The sequence below is a fragment of the Protopterus annectens genome, chromosome 4.part0 (assembly GCF_019279795.1).
Source record: "Protopterus annectens isolate FY-2018-M chromosome 4.part0, PAN1.0, whole genome shotgun sequence".
Lineage (NCBI taxonomy): Eukaryota > Metazoa > Chordata > Ceratodontiformes > Protopteridae > Protopterus > Protopterus annectens.
This window is the reverse complement of record NC_056733.1, coordinates 1,094,526,965-1,094,544,526: the sequence shown is the minus strand read 5'-3', so window position 1 is coordinate 1,094,544,526 and position 17,562 is coordinate 1,094,526,965. Positions and strand designations below refer to the sequence as shown.

Here is a 17,562-nt window from a genome sequence, read left to right as displayed (position 1 = left end):
ACACACACACACACACACACAATCTATATATATATATATATATATATATATATATATATAGATAGATATAGATACAAACACACACTCACAAACATATACCCCCCCACACATACCCACTCACAAATATACTAAGAGAAATGCAACAAATTGTCAGAGGTATGAGCCACAGCATAGTTTATGACAGAAAAATAATCTAAGCAAAAGAGTGGATAATGTATTGATAATAATACAAAGAAAATCTGATTTTAATTGCTTCTATTTATTATTAGTGGATTGAAAAAAAAAATTAACACATAACTGCAGAAATGATGTTATGGATTCTTGGCTCCACTTAACAACAATAGCATTCAGAAATCCAGATTATGCTTACTCATTTGCAATCAAAAGAACACCATCTTCAAGTCTGCATATCCCAATTTTACAAAGGTTATAGAAAAAGGAGGTTTTGTTTGCCATTTAAGAATTGTGAATAATGCTGAGCCACCCCCAAAGGAAGTATTGTATTTCTGTGTGCCTTATTTTAAGATTTCTTTATGTCAAAGATAATTAACTGCAAAATGTTAGGCTTAAAATATGTCCTTATGGACAGAAGAATGTGGAAATACTTTTCAATGTGAATAATTTCCTGAAAGAGGTTAAAAGAATGCAAATTACAAAAAGAAAAAATACTGATATACAAAGGATTGTGCACCTGTTACAGGGGCAGTTCAGGCAAACTTCACTCCAGATATTTAGGACTAAGAGTTATTAGCAATACACATCACCTTTCAAAACAGAACGCATGTCTTATCCTTAACTTCTTATGGGTTATCAGATCAAAATAAGACAAGATCCACAGAACACACCTATCGAAGGAATCATGGATTACTCTCTCTTAAACTTTTCCGATGTTTGTGAATTTCTTCCAGACTTTAAATATAAAACAGAGACTGTTTCTCAATTTAGGAAACTGTAAAATGGTTATCAGTATTAACAGATCAAATCCTGGAGGAGAAAGTGTTGAAGCAGGGTATTTTTCCCATATTAGGAAATTGTAAAATTATCAGTATTAACAGATCAAATCCTGGAGGAGAAAGTGTTGAAGCAGAATATTTTTCCCATATTAGGAAATTGTAAAATGGTTATCAGTATTAACAGATCAAATCCTGGAGAAGAAAGTGTTGAAGCAGAGTATTTTTCCCATATTAAGAAATTGTAAAATGGCTATCAGTATTAACAGATCAAATCCTCAAATCCTGGAGGATAACAAAGTGTTGAAACAGGGTATTTTTCCTATATAAGGGAGAGATTTCATAATGGAGTATGTATATTGCATCTTTGTAAGAGTCACTGGTAAATCACTTAGGGAAACAACCCCGTTGCTTTCATATACTTAGACACCTGTGAAGTTTCTGTTAATAAAATAACTATAAGCCTTTATTGTAATGAAACAATATTGTTTTCAAAATGAGATGGTATAAAATACCAGTCACATATATGGAAATAACTGTTAGATATCACAAAACAGTTGAATGCAACATGTCTGTTAACTGATGATAGAGCATTATTGCTTTTTTCATTACTCCTCCGGTATATTAATACTAGAAGAGTTTATCTATATAGCTAAAAATCTGGTAACAACTAGATCTATGGCCATAATACTATGCTACAAGTGTCAATGAGACTTTTTTATCTTTATGTATTCTACTCCACACAATTATCAGTATTCTACTCCACACAATTATCATTATTTATTTTATTATTCTTTTATTAGATGTATAAACACACAAGGCACAACAGACTTTTTGCTATCATGGCTGGGAGCACTAGAAGGTTAACTACTAGGCTAAGTTACTTCTTCAGTTTCATGAAGTGTTCAAGATGAAACTAAGAGAGACAGATCCAGTACAACAGGATTGTACTTATAAGCATCTGATTTCCTGAAACTTTGGTACCATATGGCCTAAATGTTGTTTTTCTCACCTGCATTCTTAATTCTTATAGAAAATTTCAGTTTCTTTGACTGTAACTGGCAAAATATAACTTAGTGACTAACATAGATAACTAAGTGTGAATGTATGCAATTTGAATTGAATATTATAGTGAGCAACCTGTGATAACCTAACAAGTAAATGCACACTAACAAATTATGATCATATGGAATTTGTAAAAAGAATGTTAAAATGTCCAAGATCTATACATTATACTAGAACAAAAACCCTTTGGAAGCATAGCTGTATCTGCTGCTAAATATTTGACAAACCAAAAAGACAACTTAGTGTAAACTTTTAAGTGATTTTTGATCTTTTAATGTTTAGAACTTCATCAGAAAATAAGACAACCTCAAACTAACAGTTTAAATCTAAAACAGGAAATTACATCACACTTCATCAGTCCAATAAGAAAATTAACCATAATTCTCCTAAAAACACAGCATTTACCTTAATACAATGATTCCAAGGGTGCTGCAAAATACTAAAAGTGCATGAATAAATAAAAACACGTCAGAAACAATATATGAAATGTGTAATAAAGGAAAAGAAATGCATCACAATCTTATATTTAGTAAAGTTTAACAGTGATGCTTTCATTAAGACCCAGCTCATGATATGCTTTCAAAAGTACTTCCACTTCAGTTGTTTATATTCAAAATAGTTGTTGAAGCTGTCAGCTAACAGCGACTGGTCAACTTTTTCTACTACTAAAAATACAAACTTGCAAAAGTCAGAACAGCACATGCTGTGTTTGGCCAAGGCGTTAGTAAAGTCCCTATTTTTGATAGCCATCATGTGTTCTCTTACTCTTTTGGAAAGTCTTCTGACAATTTTGCCAATATAATAATGGTCACAGCTGCAACAGGAGGCCAAATAAATAATCTTCTCACTGTTACAGTCAAATCTACTTTTTGGAATTAAAGTGTAATCTAAATGTTTAAAAAGGGATTGTTTGTAGTACTTACAAATCTACATTTCTTGCAGTTATGTGAAGGAAATATAACAAAGGGGTGACCCACAGATAAATTTCTAAATGAATTGGTTTGTTCTAACATTTGCTTAAAGTTACTACATTTTTGTAAATAAACTGTGATTTCTGACTAACAATTTTGACCAAGTCAGGATTACCCAAAATCACTTTCCAATTGTCATTTATATTTTTTTCTGATGTTAGAATCATCCAAACTCATAGAAATTGGAAATGCAAAATTCTGGTTAAGGTTGGAACCAGCATAAGTATCACTTCTAGGGACAAAGCCACTAAGAAGAATGGGAGGGGACTTGGTCATCCTTGTTGCTATAATATTTTAAGAGATCAGTTTTAATTTGGCCTCAGGATAACCCCACAGTTTGAACATCTCTATAAGAGAATTTACATCACTGTGGAACTTGGCATCATCACTGATCAGTCTGCTGAGTCTAATAACGTGCCCCCGAAATATATTGAATTTCATAAACTGGGAGTGGTAACTGCTGAAATGTATTTATTATGATTTATTTATTTAACATTTGTTAACCGGGAAAGTCCGACTTGGAACGAAGCCAATTTTCAGCGGAGGCCCAGGTAGAAATGCTCCAGATGCATGTCTTTGAATGTGAAATGCAAATAAATGCTAGCAAAAGTGTCCTTTCTATATAGCTCACTTTCAAACCTGTGATTTTCTGCATCCAAGGTAACTTGAATGTCCAAAACATTAACAGATTTACCTTTACCACTTAGCACAAAATTAAACCAGTTGATACTACCATTAACTTCTTGCAAAAAATGAGTCAAACAGATCATTACTTCCTGTTCAAACAAAAAAAAATAATCTATATATCTTCTATACAGTGACGCATATTTACAAAGAGGCAGGTTAACCAAGAAACACATTTCCCACCAACGCATGACCATGTTGGCAAAAGCTGGGGTAACTTTGGCCCCCATTGCAACCTCGGCTACTTGCTGGAAAATGCCTTCTTTGAAATAGAAATAATTGTTATTTTGAACAATATTAAGCAAACAAATTCTCAACACCATTCAAATCAAAATAATTGCTGAAGAATAGTCAAGCAAAATCAACTCCATTTTCCTGATCAATTGCTATTTAAAACAAGGTAACATCAATAGTTCCAACAATTTGCTCATTACCTTGAAACTCATACTTCTTCAGATAGTCAAGGAACAACCACGAGTCCTTTAAATAAAAAGGATTTTGTGCAATATAGGATTCAGTATGCTGTCCAAATAAAATGCAATCATAGCAGTTTTGCTGTTAGGAGGTAAAACAATAGGTCTGAAAGGAGGTTTCTCTATTTTTTTTTAATTTTGGGTATACCAGATATCCTCTCAAGTTGTAGTTGTCCTACAGGCAGAAATTCAAACAACTTTAAACTGATGTAGTAGCCCTGATGCAACAAATCTAACAAGAGATGATCAACTAACTTAAAACTACTTCTAACAGTTAAAAATTATAAGAAAGTTTCTAAAGATGTTGTTAGAAGTAGTTTTGTATAACAACCACAACTCGATAGGATATTCAGGATTCCTGGGCAGGAACAGATGGGCCATGGAGTCATACTTCTGTTGGAAAGACCTAGCTCCCACTTGGGAGACTGGTTGAGGGGGGCATTAAGCTCAATTCTGTGGGGGGACATAAAAAAGAAATCATAGCTGAATTAAGATAGATGTAAGATGAACACATTATTTTACCTCCTGAATTGTGTATAATGCACTTCAGTGGGAGGTAAAACAATGGAAATATTTTAACGCAGACTGCAACTCTTGAGAATGGATGCACAATAAAAAACACTTTATTTTTCAGCATTTAGTTGTACTGCTATTGCTTTTCTTACTCAAACAAGAGGAAGGGCATGTCCAGGCTGCAGAGATGCAAGGGAGAAAGTGATATCTAAAACTCACTGGGGAATAAGAAAATGTTAATAATATTTACTCAATACCTGTAAAGCATAACATTGATCAAAAGGTGCTGAGTGAGATTCTTATGAAAGGAAAACAATAACAGGTCATTTTAATTTTCAACGGGAAGCAGGTTCCACGCAGTGAGGGAAGTTTTTGAAAAGGCTCTTTATGACGTAGACAAACACATGATATATTTAATTGAACTACAAATACACTTAGGGCTTAATATATATAAAATGGCTCCTGCTTTTGTTTGGTTTGTATGTCTGTCTGTTTGCATATTAGCATGCACCAAGTACATATATGCAAATACATGTCTTACTGTGCAGGAGATGATGAGCAAGAATCATGTACAGAAATGTGTGCTTCTGTATGATGCTATACGCAATCAGGCAAGGTCTTTCAGCCATTCCTGTAGGGTTTACCTTTTTACTGCAATCATAACTTAATCAGGGGTCTGGTGCTTTCTTCTCCCTGTAGCCGTTTTAAAGTGTTTCTTGTTGATATCAGTACTCCATAATTAGAATTATTTTCTTTGATTCTGTTTGCTGTACTTTGCAAGTAAAAAAATAAGTCTAACAAGTAACATTTGCTGTTGTATAGTCAGTACAGATAATTTTGAAATTTTCACACTACAGTTTGTGACAGCTTATGTTAGAAATGAAGAAAACATTTTTTTTATTAAAAATCAGAGGTAGAGTTATATAATGCATTGTGAGATATATTTAACAACCCAAATGATGAATAAGGAATATACATTAATATTAACTTAAGGAAAACTCGGGCATCATCATCTTTCCATGAACTCTGAAAACAGGCAACACAAAGTAACAAGGACTCTAAAATTTGCTTTTTTCTGTTCTAAAGTTGCATAATTTTGATAAACATACAACCCATAAGGAATGTACCTCATATAAGCGTAAGAATAATAGATACCCATGATTAGAACTTTCTCAATAAAACAGATGAACAACAAGACCAAACTCCTGAACTGACCCATGGACTTATCACACATTTTAGAATTTTTTAATTTAGCCTTTGGCTGATGATGTCTTCCAATAAAAAAAATGAGTATGCTTATAGAAAAGGAGCTACATATAATACATATCCAAGGACAACGTTTATTAATCCTTTCAGATTCCTAGAATGAGAAACTCCTGAACTGACCCATGGACTTATCAGACATTTTAGAATTTTTTAATTTAGCCTTTAGCTGATGATGTCTTACAATAAAAAATGAGTATGCTTATAGAAAAGGAGCTACATATAATACATATCCAAGGACAATGTTTATTAATCCTTTCAGATTCCGAGAATGAGAATTTTGTTATAGGCCAACTTATCATAAAGATTAAAAGCAGATGTTAATCACTTTAACAAGCTTTAGGATCTATCTAAATGTTTTAAAATACAGAAAATGTTATATTGATCAAAACAATTATACTTAAAGAAATCTGCTTCACAATTTTATATTCTTATAAAATAAAATATTTTACTTAACAGACTTGAAAAGTTTTTCAGAGATACAGCTAAAGCTTCTACAATGAATGTTGTCTTCATTATTCCATGCCCACTTTATCAAATTCATAGACACAGGGAAGATAGAGCCTATTCTGGCAATTAGTAGCCTCAAGTAGAGAAATTAATTCTGGATGAGATGGCTAGCCCATTGCAGGATGCACGCATGTGCATAAACATTCACACAAACACAAGTTATACTGTCAATATAACATCCGGCATCTGATGCTTTCTCTGTTCAACTCTTTTAAAACACTTCCTTTTACTATCAGTACTGCGCACTCATACACTGCAAATACATACACACACACACACACACACACACACACACACACACACACACACACACACACACACACACACACACACACAAACACCCTACTGGCAATTTGATTATGTCTGTGTCCAATATGGCTGACAAGAGTGTTTTTATTTATTAAATATTTATTGTACTAATAATTACTGATAACCTTATAATGAACTGCTAGCAGAAATTAGTTTGGAACAGTGACACTGCAACTCTCTCCATATATTTCAGCATCTATAAAAATGCATTCAAAGTTAGATAAATTAAATGAATCTTGGAATAAACTGGATGAACTGTATTATGATGCCACAATGAATCAAATTTCAAATTGTGCTGTACTGGTGTTTAATTTTGGTTCGTCTGTATTTTTTCTAACACAAAGAATGGTTTCATAATGCCCTGTGATCAGTGAGGCAAATAAAACTAAAACATTTTCTTTTCTACGCTATGTGACAGTGTTTCAGTTTACATTTGTGCTTCACTCAATAATAGTTCTTGCCAAACGCAAGGAGGTGGTGCTAGTTTTCTTGGAGGCCTCTTATGCAAAACCATTTTTAAAAACCTTTTGATATGAGACCACATTGAAAGAGGTAGATCCATGGGCAGACATACTGAAATGGATGATTAATGAACCTTGACAGAGAAATAAGAAAAAAAACACAAGACAGTAACTCACATACATATTGTAAAAACTGAGAACAACTAGCCCTGAGTAGGTACCGATTATGTTGCTGGCACAGTAAAAAAACTTTCCCCATTTACTCTTATATGATTGGCAAGCTTCCTTGTCTCCATTAGTAACCGCTGCAAGTCCTCAGTAAATATTTACCTAAAAGGAATCAAGACCCTCACATTCAAGAAGTCATTTGAAGTTGATTGATATTGAGATGTATCAAATACCCCTGCTATCTGAATAGATCCAGTCTGTGAGGAAGCTTGTGGTAATTGCCTCTGGCCATTTCCAAAAGAAAAGAGAACCACAGTTGCCTGGGATAGAAAGGAATCACCACAATGATCTTGGGGAATTCCTTCTGAATATTTTAAAGTACCCTGAATATTAGTGGAAAAGGTGGAAAAGCATACAGGAACATTCCTGCCTAAGGAAAAGAAAAGGCATCTGTCTTTCGGGACTACTTGCATGGAGTCCTGGAACAGAATCCTGCCAGCTGATTGTTCAGAAAGGAGGCAAAGAGGTCTACTTCAGGAACACAGATGGGAGGCACAGAGGTCAACTTCAGGAACACAGATGGATCAAATCTTGGAAGACCCCATGATCTAGTTTGAATTAGTGAGGGTCTGCCCTGATACTGCTCAGCTTGTCTGCCAGATGATTCCACTCTGATGGAATATATGACACCTGTGGAGTAAGACTGCACTGTGAAGCTATTTTCCAAGCTAACATGGCTAGTTGGCAAAGGGGGTATGACCTGGCTCACCCTTGCTTTTTAATGTACCATATGACTGGTACTGTTTGTAACCACTTGAACAGGTCCCAGGACCAAAAATGATTTAGAGAGTCCAGCACCCTGATCAGAGCAAACATCTACTTGTTATTTATTGGCTTGCATCTGTCCTTAGCATCCCACACCCCCTGCACTTTTATCTTTTCTAAAACTGTTACCCAAGCAAACTCTGAGGTGTCTGTGGTGACTGCTTTGGAGCAGAGAGAGATAAGTAGATACCTACATCTAAAGTTATCTGTTGCCTCTACCACATGATTTCTCTTCTGACAAACACCAGTATTGGGATTTGAAAAGATAAAGTGTGTTGGTGCTGGAACCAAAGCAATTTCCAATATCAGTGTATCTTTCTCATGTGGAGTCTAGTATCATGAGAATCATAGATGCAATTACACCTAAAATCCTGAGGTATTCCCTCACAATGACAGAAGTCTAAACAGAATACCTTAGAAATATATCTAGATACAGATATATATTTTTTTCCTCTGGAAGAAAGATTCTTTGAACAGAAATGTGTAGTTGACATCCCAAGAACAAACTCCTGTGTGAATGAGTGAAGAAACTTTTGAATGTTCCTTGGAGTTCTAACTTGTGTAAGAGACCTCTCACCCAAGATTGTCAGAGACAGAGAGAGTGAGAGTGAGACATTATTGACACTTTGGCAAAGACTCTTCAGAGATAAGTCTTCTAAATATAGATAAAATGTGGATACCCTGTAGCCTGCAATGAACTTTAACTGGAGTTAGGCACCTTGTGAACACTCTAAGAACAGTGGATAGTCCTTAGGGTAAGGCAGAAAACTGATAATGTGATCCAAACACACAAAACCATAAGAAACTCCTGACATCTGAATGAATATGGATGTGATGATATGCATCTTTTAATTATAGCGTTACCAAGAAATTTGAAAGAGGAAGAATAGTTAAGAGGTTCTGAAATTATATCATTTTAAATTTGGGGACTATCACAAACAGTATTAGGAAAGAAAGATCCAGAAATGGTTTCCAAGCCTTTTCTTTCTTTCTTTGGCACTATGAACATCCTTAAATAAAAAAACTTGGTTTTATCACTCTTTGGAACACCATGTGATGAAAAACTAACAAGATACTCTGATCTGGAGCAGGAGAAATGATCCCCTAGAAAGAAGTAATTTCCTCCCACTGCCATATGTAACCTTGATAAATGATTTTCAGAAGCCATTTGTCTGAAACTATCTGTTGCCAAAGAGAAAAATTGAGATTTGGGCTTTCTGGAAGAAAAAAGGGGCTGGGGGTTACAAAATATAGTCATTCAGACTTGTTGGACTGTCCTTTGTTTTTGGAGGTTTGAAACTTCTTTCTGGAACCCCTTTTACCATTTCTTCTTAAACATCTGTTTACCTGCATTTTGTTGACTGTTTATTCTGCTTTTTTCCAAAATTGGATGAGCAGAAAATCTCTAGAAAAAAATGGAAAATGATTGTTGAAAAATCTTAGAGATTCCTTGGATCAGTTTGCCCCTTTCATCACACTTGCTGATCACCACTGCAGCAGAGGGACCAAACATGAAATCTCTATCTAAGGGTGAATTTAAAATCTGATTTTAAACATCATCTCGGAGGTTCTGAGAATGCAACCATGCAAGCCATAGCCCCGGAAAAAGCAACAGAGTCACACACACACACACACTGTAAAGAGTAGTGACCTATATTATACAAGAAACTACTTAAAGCAGAGTTTTTCTCACAGGAAGAAACCACTGACAAAATATTCCTCATATTTTCACAATTAGTCACAGCAACCTTTAAAATATGATACTGACAATTCAAAATTCTGAAAATCAAAGTTTCAGAAGTTTACACTTTTTCTCATACGGATCAATAATTTCCCCATCCTTATCAGAAAGAGTAGGATTGGCATTGTCTAGGTGTTTAGCAGCAGTGGGATCAACTAGGGCTATAGCTGCTGGGTCAGGTTTGGGAATAGTGTATAACATTTTAAAAGACTGAGGAGATTTATACATTCTATCTACCCTTTTAGGGACATATTGCTGATGATCAGGAAAATCACAGGCAATAATACACACATCCCCTAAAACAGACAGAATAGGGTAAATGAATGTAGGTTATGAAAACTCCTTTTGTAACAAATCATAGTTTTTTGAGGGACTAAGAAACCTGAGTGTTCTCCTGCTGAAAACATTGGCACATTCTAGCAAGTGTCTCAAAGAAAGAGAGCTCCGTACAGGAAGAATCAGAAACTGAGCTCTCATCTGACTTGGAATCAGAATTCTGAGGGGGAAAATGCATCTGTCCCCTCCTCTTCCTGTTCAGATTTAGAATCTTGAATCTCTTCAAAAAGAGGTATTACTCTTTTTTCAGGATCAATAGCCTAAATGAATCCCTGAGCCAGTCCCAGTAAACCACGTCTATCCAAGGAGATCTGAGAAGGTTTACATACACGCTTGGTTTCTTTTTCACAGGACAAATGGGGCCAACCATGTTACTAATGGCAGCAGCTTCTCCATTAACTGGTACAACATTTTGACACAACAGGAAAAACTGTGTGTTCCTTCTTCCAGGACTGACAACAGTGGCTCTTCCTTACCCACAGAAGGGACCCCAACAGCCAAAAAGGATATGGTTAACCAACAATTCATAGTGGCTGTAGGTGCTACACCAGCGGAATCCAGGGTAAAAGATGAATGGTCTGAGGTACAAGAAATGGCCACAGCAGAGTAACCCAGCTGCAGCAAATTGCTAGCCTGCTGAGAAGGCAAAGGCTGCTTGTTTTTTTTTTTTTTTTTCTTTTTGTGGCTGAAAGAATGACAAACCATAGAACTGCTGGTCTGTTCTGTGGTCAATCTGAAAATGGTGTCTCTTTCATTGTGAAGACAAGCAGCAAATGCCAGTAAAACTACCAGTCTGCAAGCGTTACTTTTTGACAATAAAAAAAACAGTAAAAATCACTTTAAAACACTTCACCAGCCCCACAAAAGTAAAATGCATTTTCTCCACAACAAAAAAAATATTTTAGTTAATTTAACTACTTTTAAACTGACAAGAGAAATGAGTGTTCCCTTTAAAAGTACATTCCAGTCTTGTGATAGTCCATTAAAATGCAACACTCCTAGCTTTAAAATAATTTTCTCAAAGAGGAAAATGCTAAAATAGCAACATCAATAAGAAAATGTAAGTTTTTTTTCCCCAAAGGGAACTTATCTGCAAGCTAAGGAAAGCACAAGCCAATTGTCGATCTTCAGAAGCCTCAGAGCGGCATACTCTTGGGTAGGGTAGAATTCTGAAGCACTTTGTACCCAAACTTGCCTTTTAGTCAGCCCAGCTTTGGATACTTGACAGCTTGGGTTTGTGGAAGGTATCCTGAAGCTTTGGCAGATGGATGTCTGTTATATCCTTAGCATGATACAACCCAAAAAGCTATGGCTACTGCAGCAGTCATCAATAAGAAAAACATTGAATTATATCATTAAATTCTATGCATCTGTATTTCCAGAAAAGTCGTGCCCCAAACCTAAGCAAAGTGGTTCACAAACAAGACTGGAAATTCTAGCACAATGATCAAAGAGTTAGCAGCGGGATAGATTGCAGTGGGCATGTGGCAATGTTCTGCAGCTATCAACACAGTAAGTAAAGTGGTATGATTTAGCTTACAACATTTCCACAGCTTAGCATCCACTGTGTGTGAGGTAGCTTGCTAGCATATAAAATAAATTATGTTTATTACAGGAAAATTGTTAAATTGACTCTGAATAGAACCAAGCAGTATACAGAATGGAAAAGTGTACAGAACAGCAATCCAAGATGTTGAGGAAGATGGTGATCTGCATTAATAAAAGACTACATAGAATCAGATATAGTAAACACTCAGGATATAAGCATTAAAATGTGCAGAATCTGGCATGGGAAGTAAAACAAAATGCAAAGTGGATTGGCGGAGGAAGCTGAATATAAAAAGAACTGAGAAAATTAATAAAATGTTGAGTATGTCATGTCATCGAATGTAATTTTGGTGAATGCAAAAAGAGTTGGTGCTGTTTGCTGCAATTACTTTTACTGACAGTGGAGTTTGCTTTTTTTTCACTGTTGTGTGATCTTGGAATTGGTATATATAAGTCTGGGGGTTGTTCCCCCACATGAGTGCTTGGGGGGCCTGCCCCCCTGCAAAAACAAAATCATTGAGGTCTGAGGTTGTTTCAGTGAATGATTTTTGTTTTTTTTTTCCATTTGTAAAAAATTGCCTTTGATTACTTCACGTGAATCCATAAAATGTACTGTATGACAACTATTTAAGTGCATGATGTTCAGATACAAAATAGGTACCAACAGATTGTCTGTAATGACATTGGGAGGAATAAAGGGGGCATGTGCTGAGAGGAATCAAAGAGTAATTTAAGACAGAGGGATGAAGAAACTATACATGACACTATACTGCTTAGGAAGAATAGTCTTCACAAGAAAGCAGTTTTTATAAAGTAAAATGTTTCAGAAGGACATCAGTTAGGGCAGGTGTAATTAATATAAGTAAAACTATGGTAAACATGATGAGTGCAACAAGGATAATTATAAAATTGGATGCTAGACATGCTGAAGTTGATGAAGATGAAAACAGGTGTAGCTTGCCTCCAAATTTCTAGAAACAACTCACTAAAATCTATATTTTTCTGTACTAAATAGTCCATGAATCATATTAAGAACAGCACTGACCCAGGCAGTTATAGGCCCATCAGCCTAATTAGCCTGATCTGCAAGGCCATGGAAGGCATTATCATGGACCTTATAATCAAGGACATTGGCAGCCTCCAAACACTTGATCCCACACAGTTTGGTTTTGCCAAAGAGAGATCATGCCTGTTAAACCTGGTTGCTTTCTTTGAAACAGTCACCAAAGCTATGGATGAGGGAAAGACAGTGCACACTGCCTACCTTGACCTAGCCAAAGCCTTTGGCTCTATTCCCCACTCTGGCATAATAGATAAACTCTCCCAGCTAGGCATCAACCCATATGTTACCAGATGGGTAAGCTAACTGGCTCACTGATAGAACCCACTCAGTCAAAATATGGGAAGCCACCTCTAGTAATAGACCTGTAACAAGCGGTGAACCCCAAGGATTGGTCTTGGGGCCTCTACTGTTTTGGATATACTTTTCTGAGGTGCAAGCCAAAACCAGTGGCCCATGGCTGACCAAGTCTGCAGATGACTGCAAACTGGGCACTGTCATAAATTCCTCTAGTGATGCGAATATCCTTCAAAAGGGCCTTACCCAAACTAATGAATGGTGCCAGAACCATGACCTCAAACTGAATGCCAAGAAATGCAACATTATCCCTTTGGTGAAAATGGTGTCCCCACTAGTTATCACATTAATAACAACATACTAAGCATGCAGTCAGTTGTGAGGGACTTGGGCACCCAGGTTTATAGCAACCTGACTTTTGACCACCGCATTACCTCTGTTGTACGGAAGGCTTTCTACATGGATCACCTCATAAGTAAGGGTATTTCATCTAGGAACAAGGAGGTCATTACATCCCTGTACTCAGACCCATTATTGAGTACAATACCTCCTTCGGCATGCACCTTGCCAAGCACATGCAGCAGTTGGAGAGATCACAGAGGTTCCTGACCAGGAAAATCCAGGGTCTCAAACACCTGTCCTATACAGATAGGCTAAATGCCCTTTCCCTCTACTCAGTCTTGTGCAGACTGCTCAGAGGTGACCTGTGATTGTCATACAAGGCCGTCTCAGACACAGCCTTGATGGAGTTTGCTGCATATCCATAAGTCAAGCTCCACTCGCACAACCTGCACGCAAAATCTCAACTTGATCTGTGACATTAATAGAACTTGTTGTCTGGATAGATTTGTGCCCCATTGACTCCCCCATCTGTGGAATAGACTTCTCTCCATGTCAAGCAGAGTACCTCACTAGCTCTCTTTAACAGGAACCTGAATGACTGGATGGAAAACAGAAAATATGCCCCTGGGATCCCACCTGTGTTCCTGCTGGACAGGGAAAACAGGTGCTGACTTTGTGGGAACATGGGTGACATTCTTGGCTAGGCTTATAAGGGCATCCAGGCCAACAACTTAATACCGTCCTATGGAGCTATGAACATGGAGATGCATACCTAGCTGTGTGTGTGTGTGTGTGTGTGTGTGTCTAAGCCTGTATCTATCTAGTTTTATATATATTACACACACACACACATATAGATCCTGCTGTAGATATTGTGTTGCTGCTGCACACAAAATAACACCACCCACAAATAGCAAACAGAAAAGAAAAAACAAACAAATAAACAAAAAAAAAAACCGCACAAGCATAAAATATCCTTGCAAAACACCAAAAAGGGAAAAAAATGTATGTGAACACCCTGGATGAAATATTAAGAAAGGGGGGAATCTTTCTTCATATTAACACACACGTGTGTGTGTGTGTGTGTGTGTGTGTGTGTGTGTGTGTGTGTATATATATATATACATATATATATATATATATATATATATATATATATATATATACAGGAAATTCGTTGTATTGGACATCTAACATGTCTCTGCAGTGAACCAGAACAGGAAACTTCACATTTCGATATTAACATAGAGAAAATATGGATGTTACCTACCTGTTGTTCTGTGTTGATGCCAATAAGCAAGTGGGAAAAATCATGACTTCCCCTTCCAGCTAAATTATCTTCCTTGTTTGTCTTGCAGATCTGTACTTCATGGTTGTTTGAATCCGTTGTTAAATTGGTGCCAGACAAATATCCCCTATGAATTGTTCCCGTGTTTTGTTTTTCTAAGAAACCTGTAGGAAACTGAATAGCACGAGAAGCACCCACATTCATATCAACTGTTTGGCATTTCCTATTTTTAATTCTGTGGCATTTAACAACCACTAGGATTATTATTAAGACCAAAAACAACAAAGAAATAACAGACACTGAAATTATTAAGTAAGTAAGTAAACTGGGGTCAGCTTCCTCTTGTTTTTGCAAATCTGTATGTTTCAAATAGGCATCGGAAAAACGTTCTGCTATTAGTAAATTCAGAGTAACTGTTGAAGTCAATGGTGGCTGACCGTTGTCCTTTATACCAACTACCAGCTTGTGCTTATTAATGTCCTTACTTTGGATGCGTCGGGTTGTTCTAATTTCTCCGGACTGCAATGCTACTTCAAAAAGACTTGGATCCGTGGCTTTTAAAAGGTGAAAAGAAAGCCATGCATTTTGTCCAGAATCAGCATCGACAGCCACAACTTTAGTAATAAGATGGCCCTCTTCTGCAGTGAGAGGTACCATTTCAGCAGAAGAGCTAGCATTCAGCAAAGGGTGCAAAACCATGGGAGTATTGTCATTTTTATCTAAAACTAGTACCTTTATAATAGCACTATTATTAAGTGCAGGAAATCCACTATCTTGAGCATTAACAGCAAACTCAATCTGAGTGACCTGCTCATAATCCAATGATCTCATTGCATAAATGCCACCGCTATCAGAATTAATGGAGATAAAATGTGACAGCGGCAAATTCTGGATCTGCTTTTCAATTACGGAATAATGAATGCGAGCATTATTTTCAGAGTCCATGTCAAATGCATTTACTACCCCTATCAATGCACCTGGGTTGTTGTTCTCTGAAATACAGAATGCGTTGGACTGTTGCTTAAATATTGGTGGATTGTCATTAATGTCAGATATTTTCAGATGTATGGTAGTTGTTGCAGATAATGGAGGGGAACCAGAATCTTCTGCAGTAATAGTAATATTGTATTCAGATGTGTCTTCACGGTCAAGCAGTGCATCTGTCACCAGTTCGTAAAAGTTCTTCACGGATGGAAGCAATTTGAAAGGTTGGGGATCTGCAATAAAACAGCGAACCTTCCCATTTTCTCCTGAATCTTGATCCCGGACACTCAGGAGTGCTATTACAGTCTGAAGCGGAGAGTTCTCGGGTATGGGGCTAGTAAATGAGGTTGCAATGACTTCAGGTGCATTGTCGTTCACGTCAATGGTTTCTACTATTACTTCGCAATGCGCCGTCAGGCCACCTCCATCTTTAGCTTGCACCTCCAGCTGATAATTCTTTTCTTTTTCATAATCCAGGGATTTAGAAACCGTTATTTCTCCAGTTCTTTCATGTATGCTAAATAGCTTACTGACTTTGTCTGAAACATGACCAAAGTAATACAAGATTTCGCCGTTTGTCCCCACGTCTACATCAGTAGCTGTTACTTTAACAGCAATTGAACCTTGCGCGTTATTTTCTAAAAGTTTCACTTTGTAGGTGCTCTGACTGAACACTGGTTCGTTATCGTTTGCATCCAATACAACAATCCGTATACGAGCTGACCCTGTTTTCTGGGGCTTGCCCCCATCCGTGGCAATGAGCTGCACGTTGAATGTGTGCGTTTTTTCATAGTCTAGTTGTTTCACAAGCACAAGTTCAACCCGCTTCCTACTGTCACTTGCATTGTAGACGTTCAGGCGAAAGTACTCACTTGGGCTTATATGATAATTCTGAATGGCATAAATGCCCACATCTAAATCTTGCGCATTCTCAAGGGGGAACCGAGTACCCTGAACAGTCATTTCATTTATCTCCAGAAGATATTCTGTTTTGGGAAACCTCGGGGGATTGTCATTTAAGTCTAAAATTTCTGTCTCGGCACCATATACTCGTAACGGATCTTCCAAAATAAGTTGAAAGTACAACAGGCAAGGCTGAGACTGCCCACATATTCTTTCTCTATCAATTCGTTCATTTACTAACAGCGATCCATCGTGGGTATTTATTTGAAAATACTGTGTCTCTCCTTCAAAAACAACACGCCCCCTTCGGCTCGATAATATTTTAGGATCTAATCCCAAATCGTTTGCCATGTTGGAAACGACAAACCCCTTTTCAAGATCTTCATAAACAGAATAACGCAGTGTCGATGCAGTTGTGCGGTAAAATAAAATATACAGAAGGCAGCCGAGTATTTGCGTTAACAACCATCCCATTCTGGAAGGCACCTCTCCAGGTAAATCGGTACCTTTGTGATAAACCTTCTCGTTTGTAACACGAACAAATAGCGTTACTGTTCTGATGTGGCAATGGTAAGTCTGGCCCACACAAACTCTGGCACACCTTTACTGCTTGCAGTCCTGGCTAGTTGTGTCTGGCAGCGTTTGTGGCATGGGGCGCCCGAATAATCCTTTTGAAGAACTTCCACACATCGTCCCACGTATTGCGTTCACTACCTTAGTCAACAGCGACACGATGTGTTGCAAATCTCAACTGCACCAAACATTTTTTTTTTACTTTTTGGAAATCCTTCTTCACAAAAGACAACAAAATATTTTCTCCAGACAACAATTTTCTGAAGTCATTATTTCAAGTGATAAGACTTCTCGGTCA

At 37.0% G+C, this 17,562-nt stretch overlaps 1 protein-coding gene across 2 annotated transcripts in view; it reads right to left on the bottom strand.

Annotated features, from left to right (window-relative positions):
* LOC122799768 (protocadherin beta-15-like) overlaps positions 1 to 17,562 on the bottom strand; it is a 142,291-nt gene that overhangs the window by 42,135 nt on the left and 82,594 nt on the right. Inside the window, exon 1 of one of the 2 annotated variants that reach the window (XM_044069061.1) lies at positions 14,787 to 17,305. The exons of the other annotated variant lie outside the window; for it this stretch is intronic. Coding sequence (XP_043924996.1) covers positions 14,787 to 17,165 — 2,379 coding nt within the window. The 5' untranslated portion in view covers positions 17,166 to 17,305. Of the gene's footprint in view, positions 1 to 14,786; positions 17,306 to 17,562 lie in introns of those variants that run through there. 2 annotated transcript variants of the gene reach the window in all.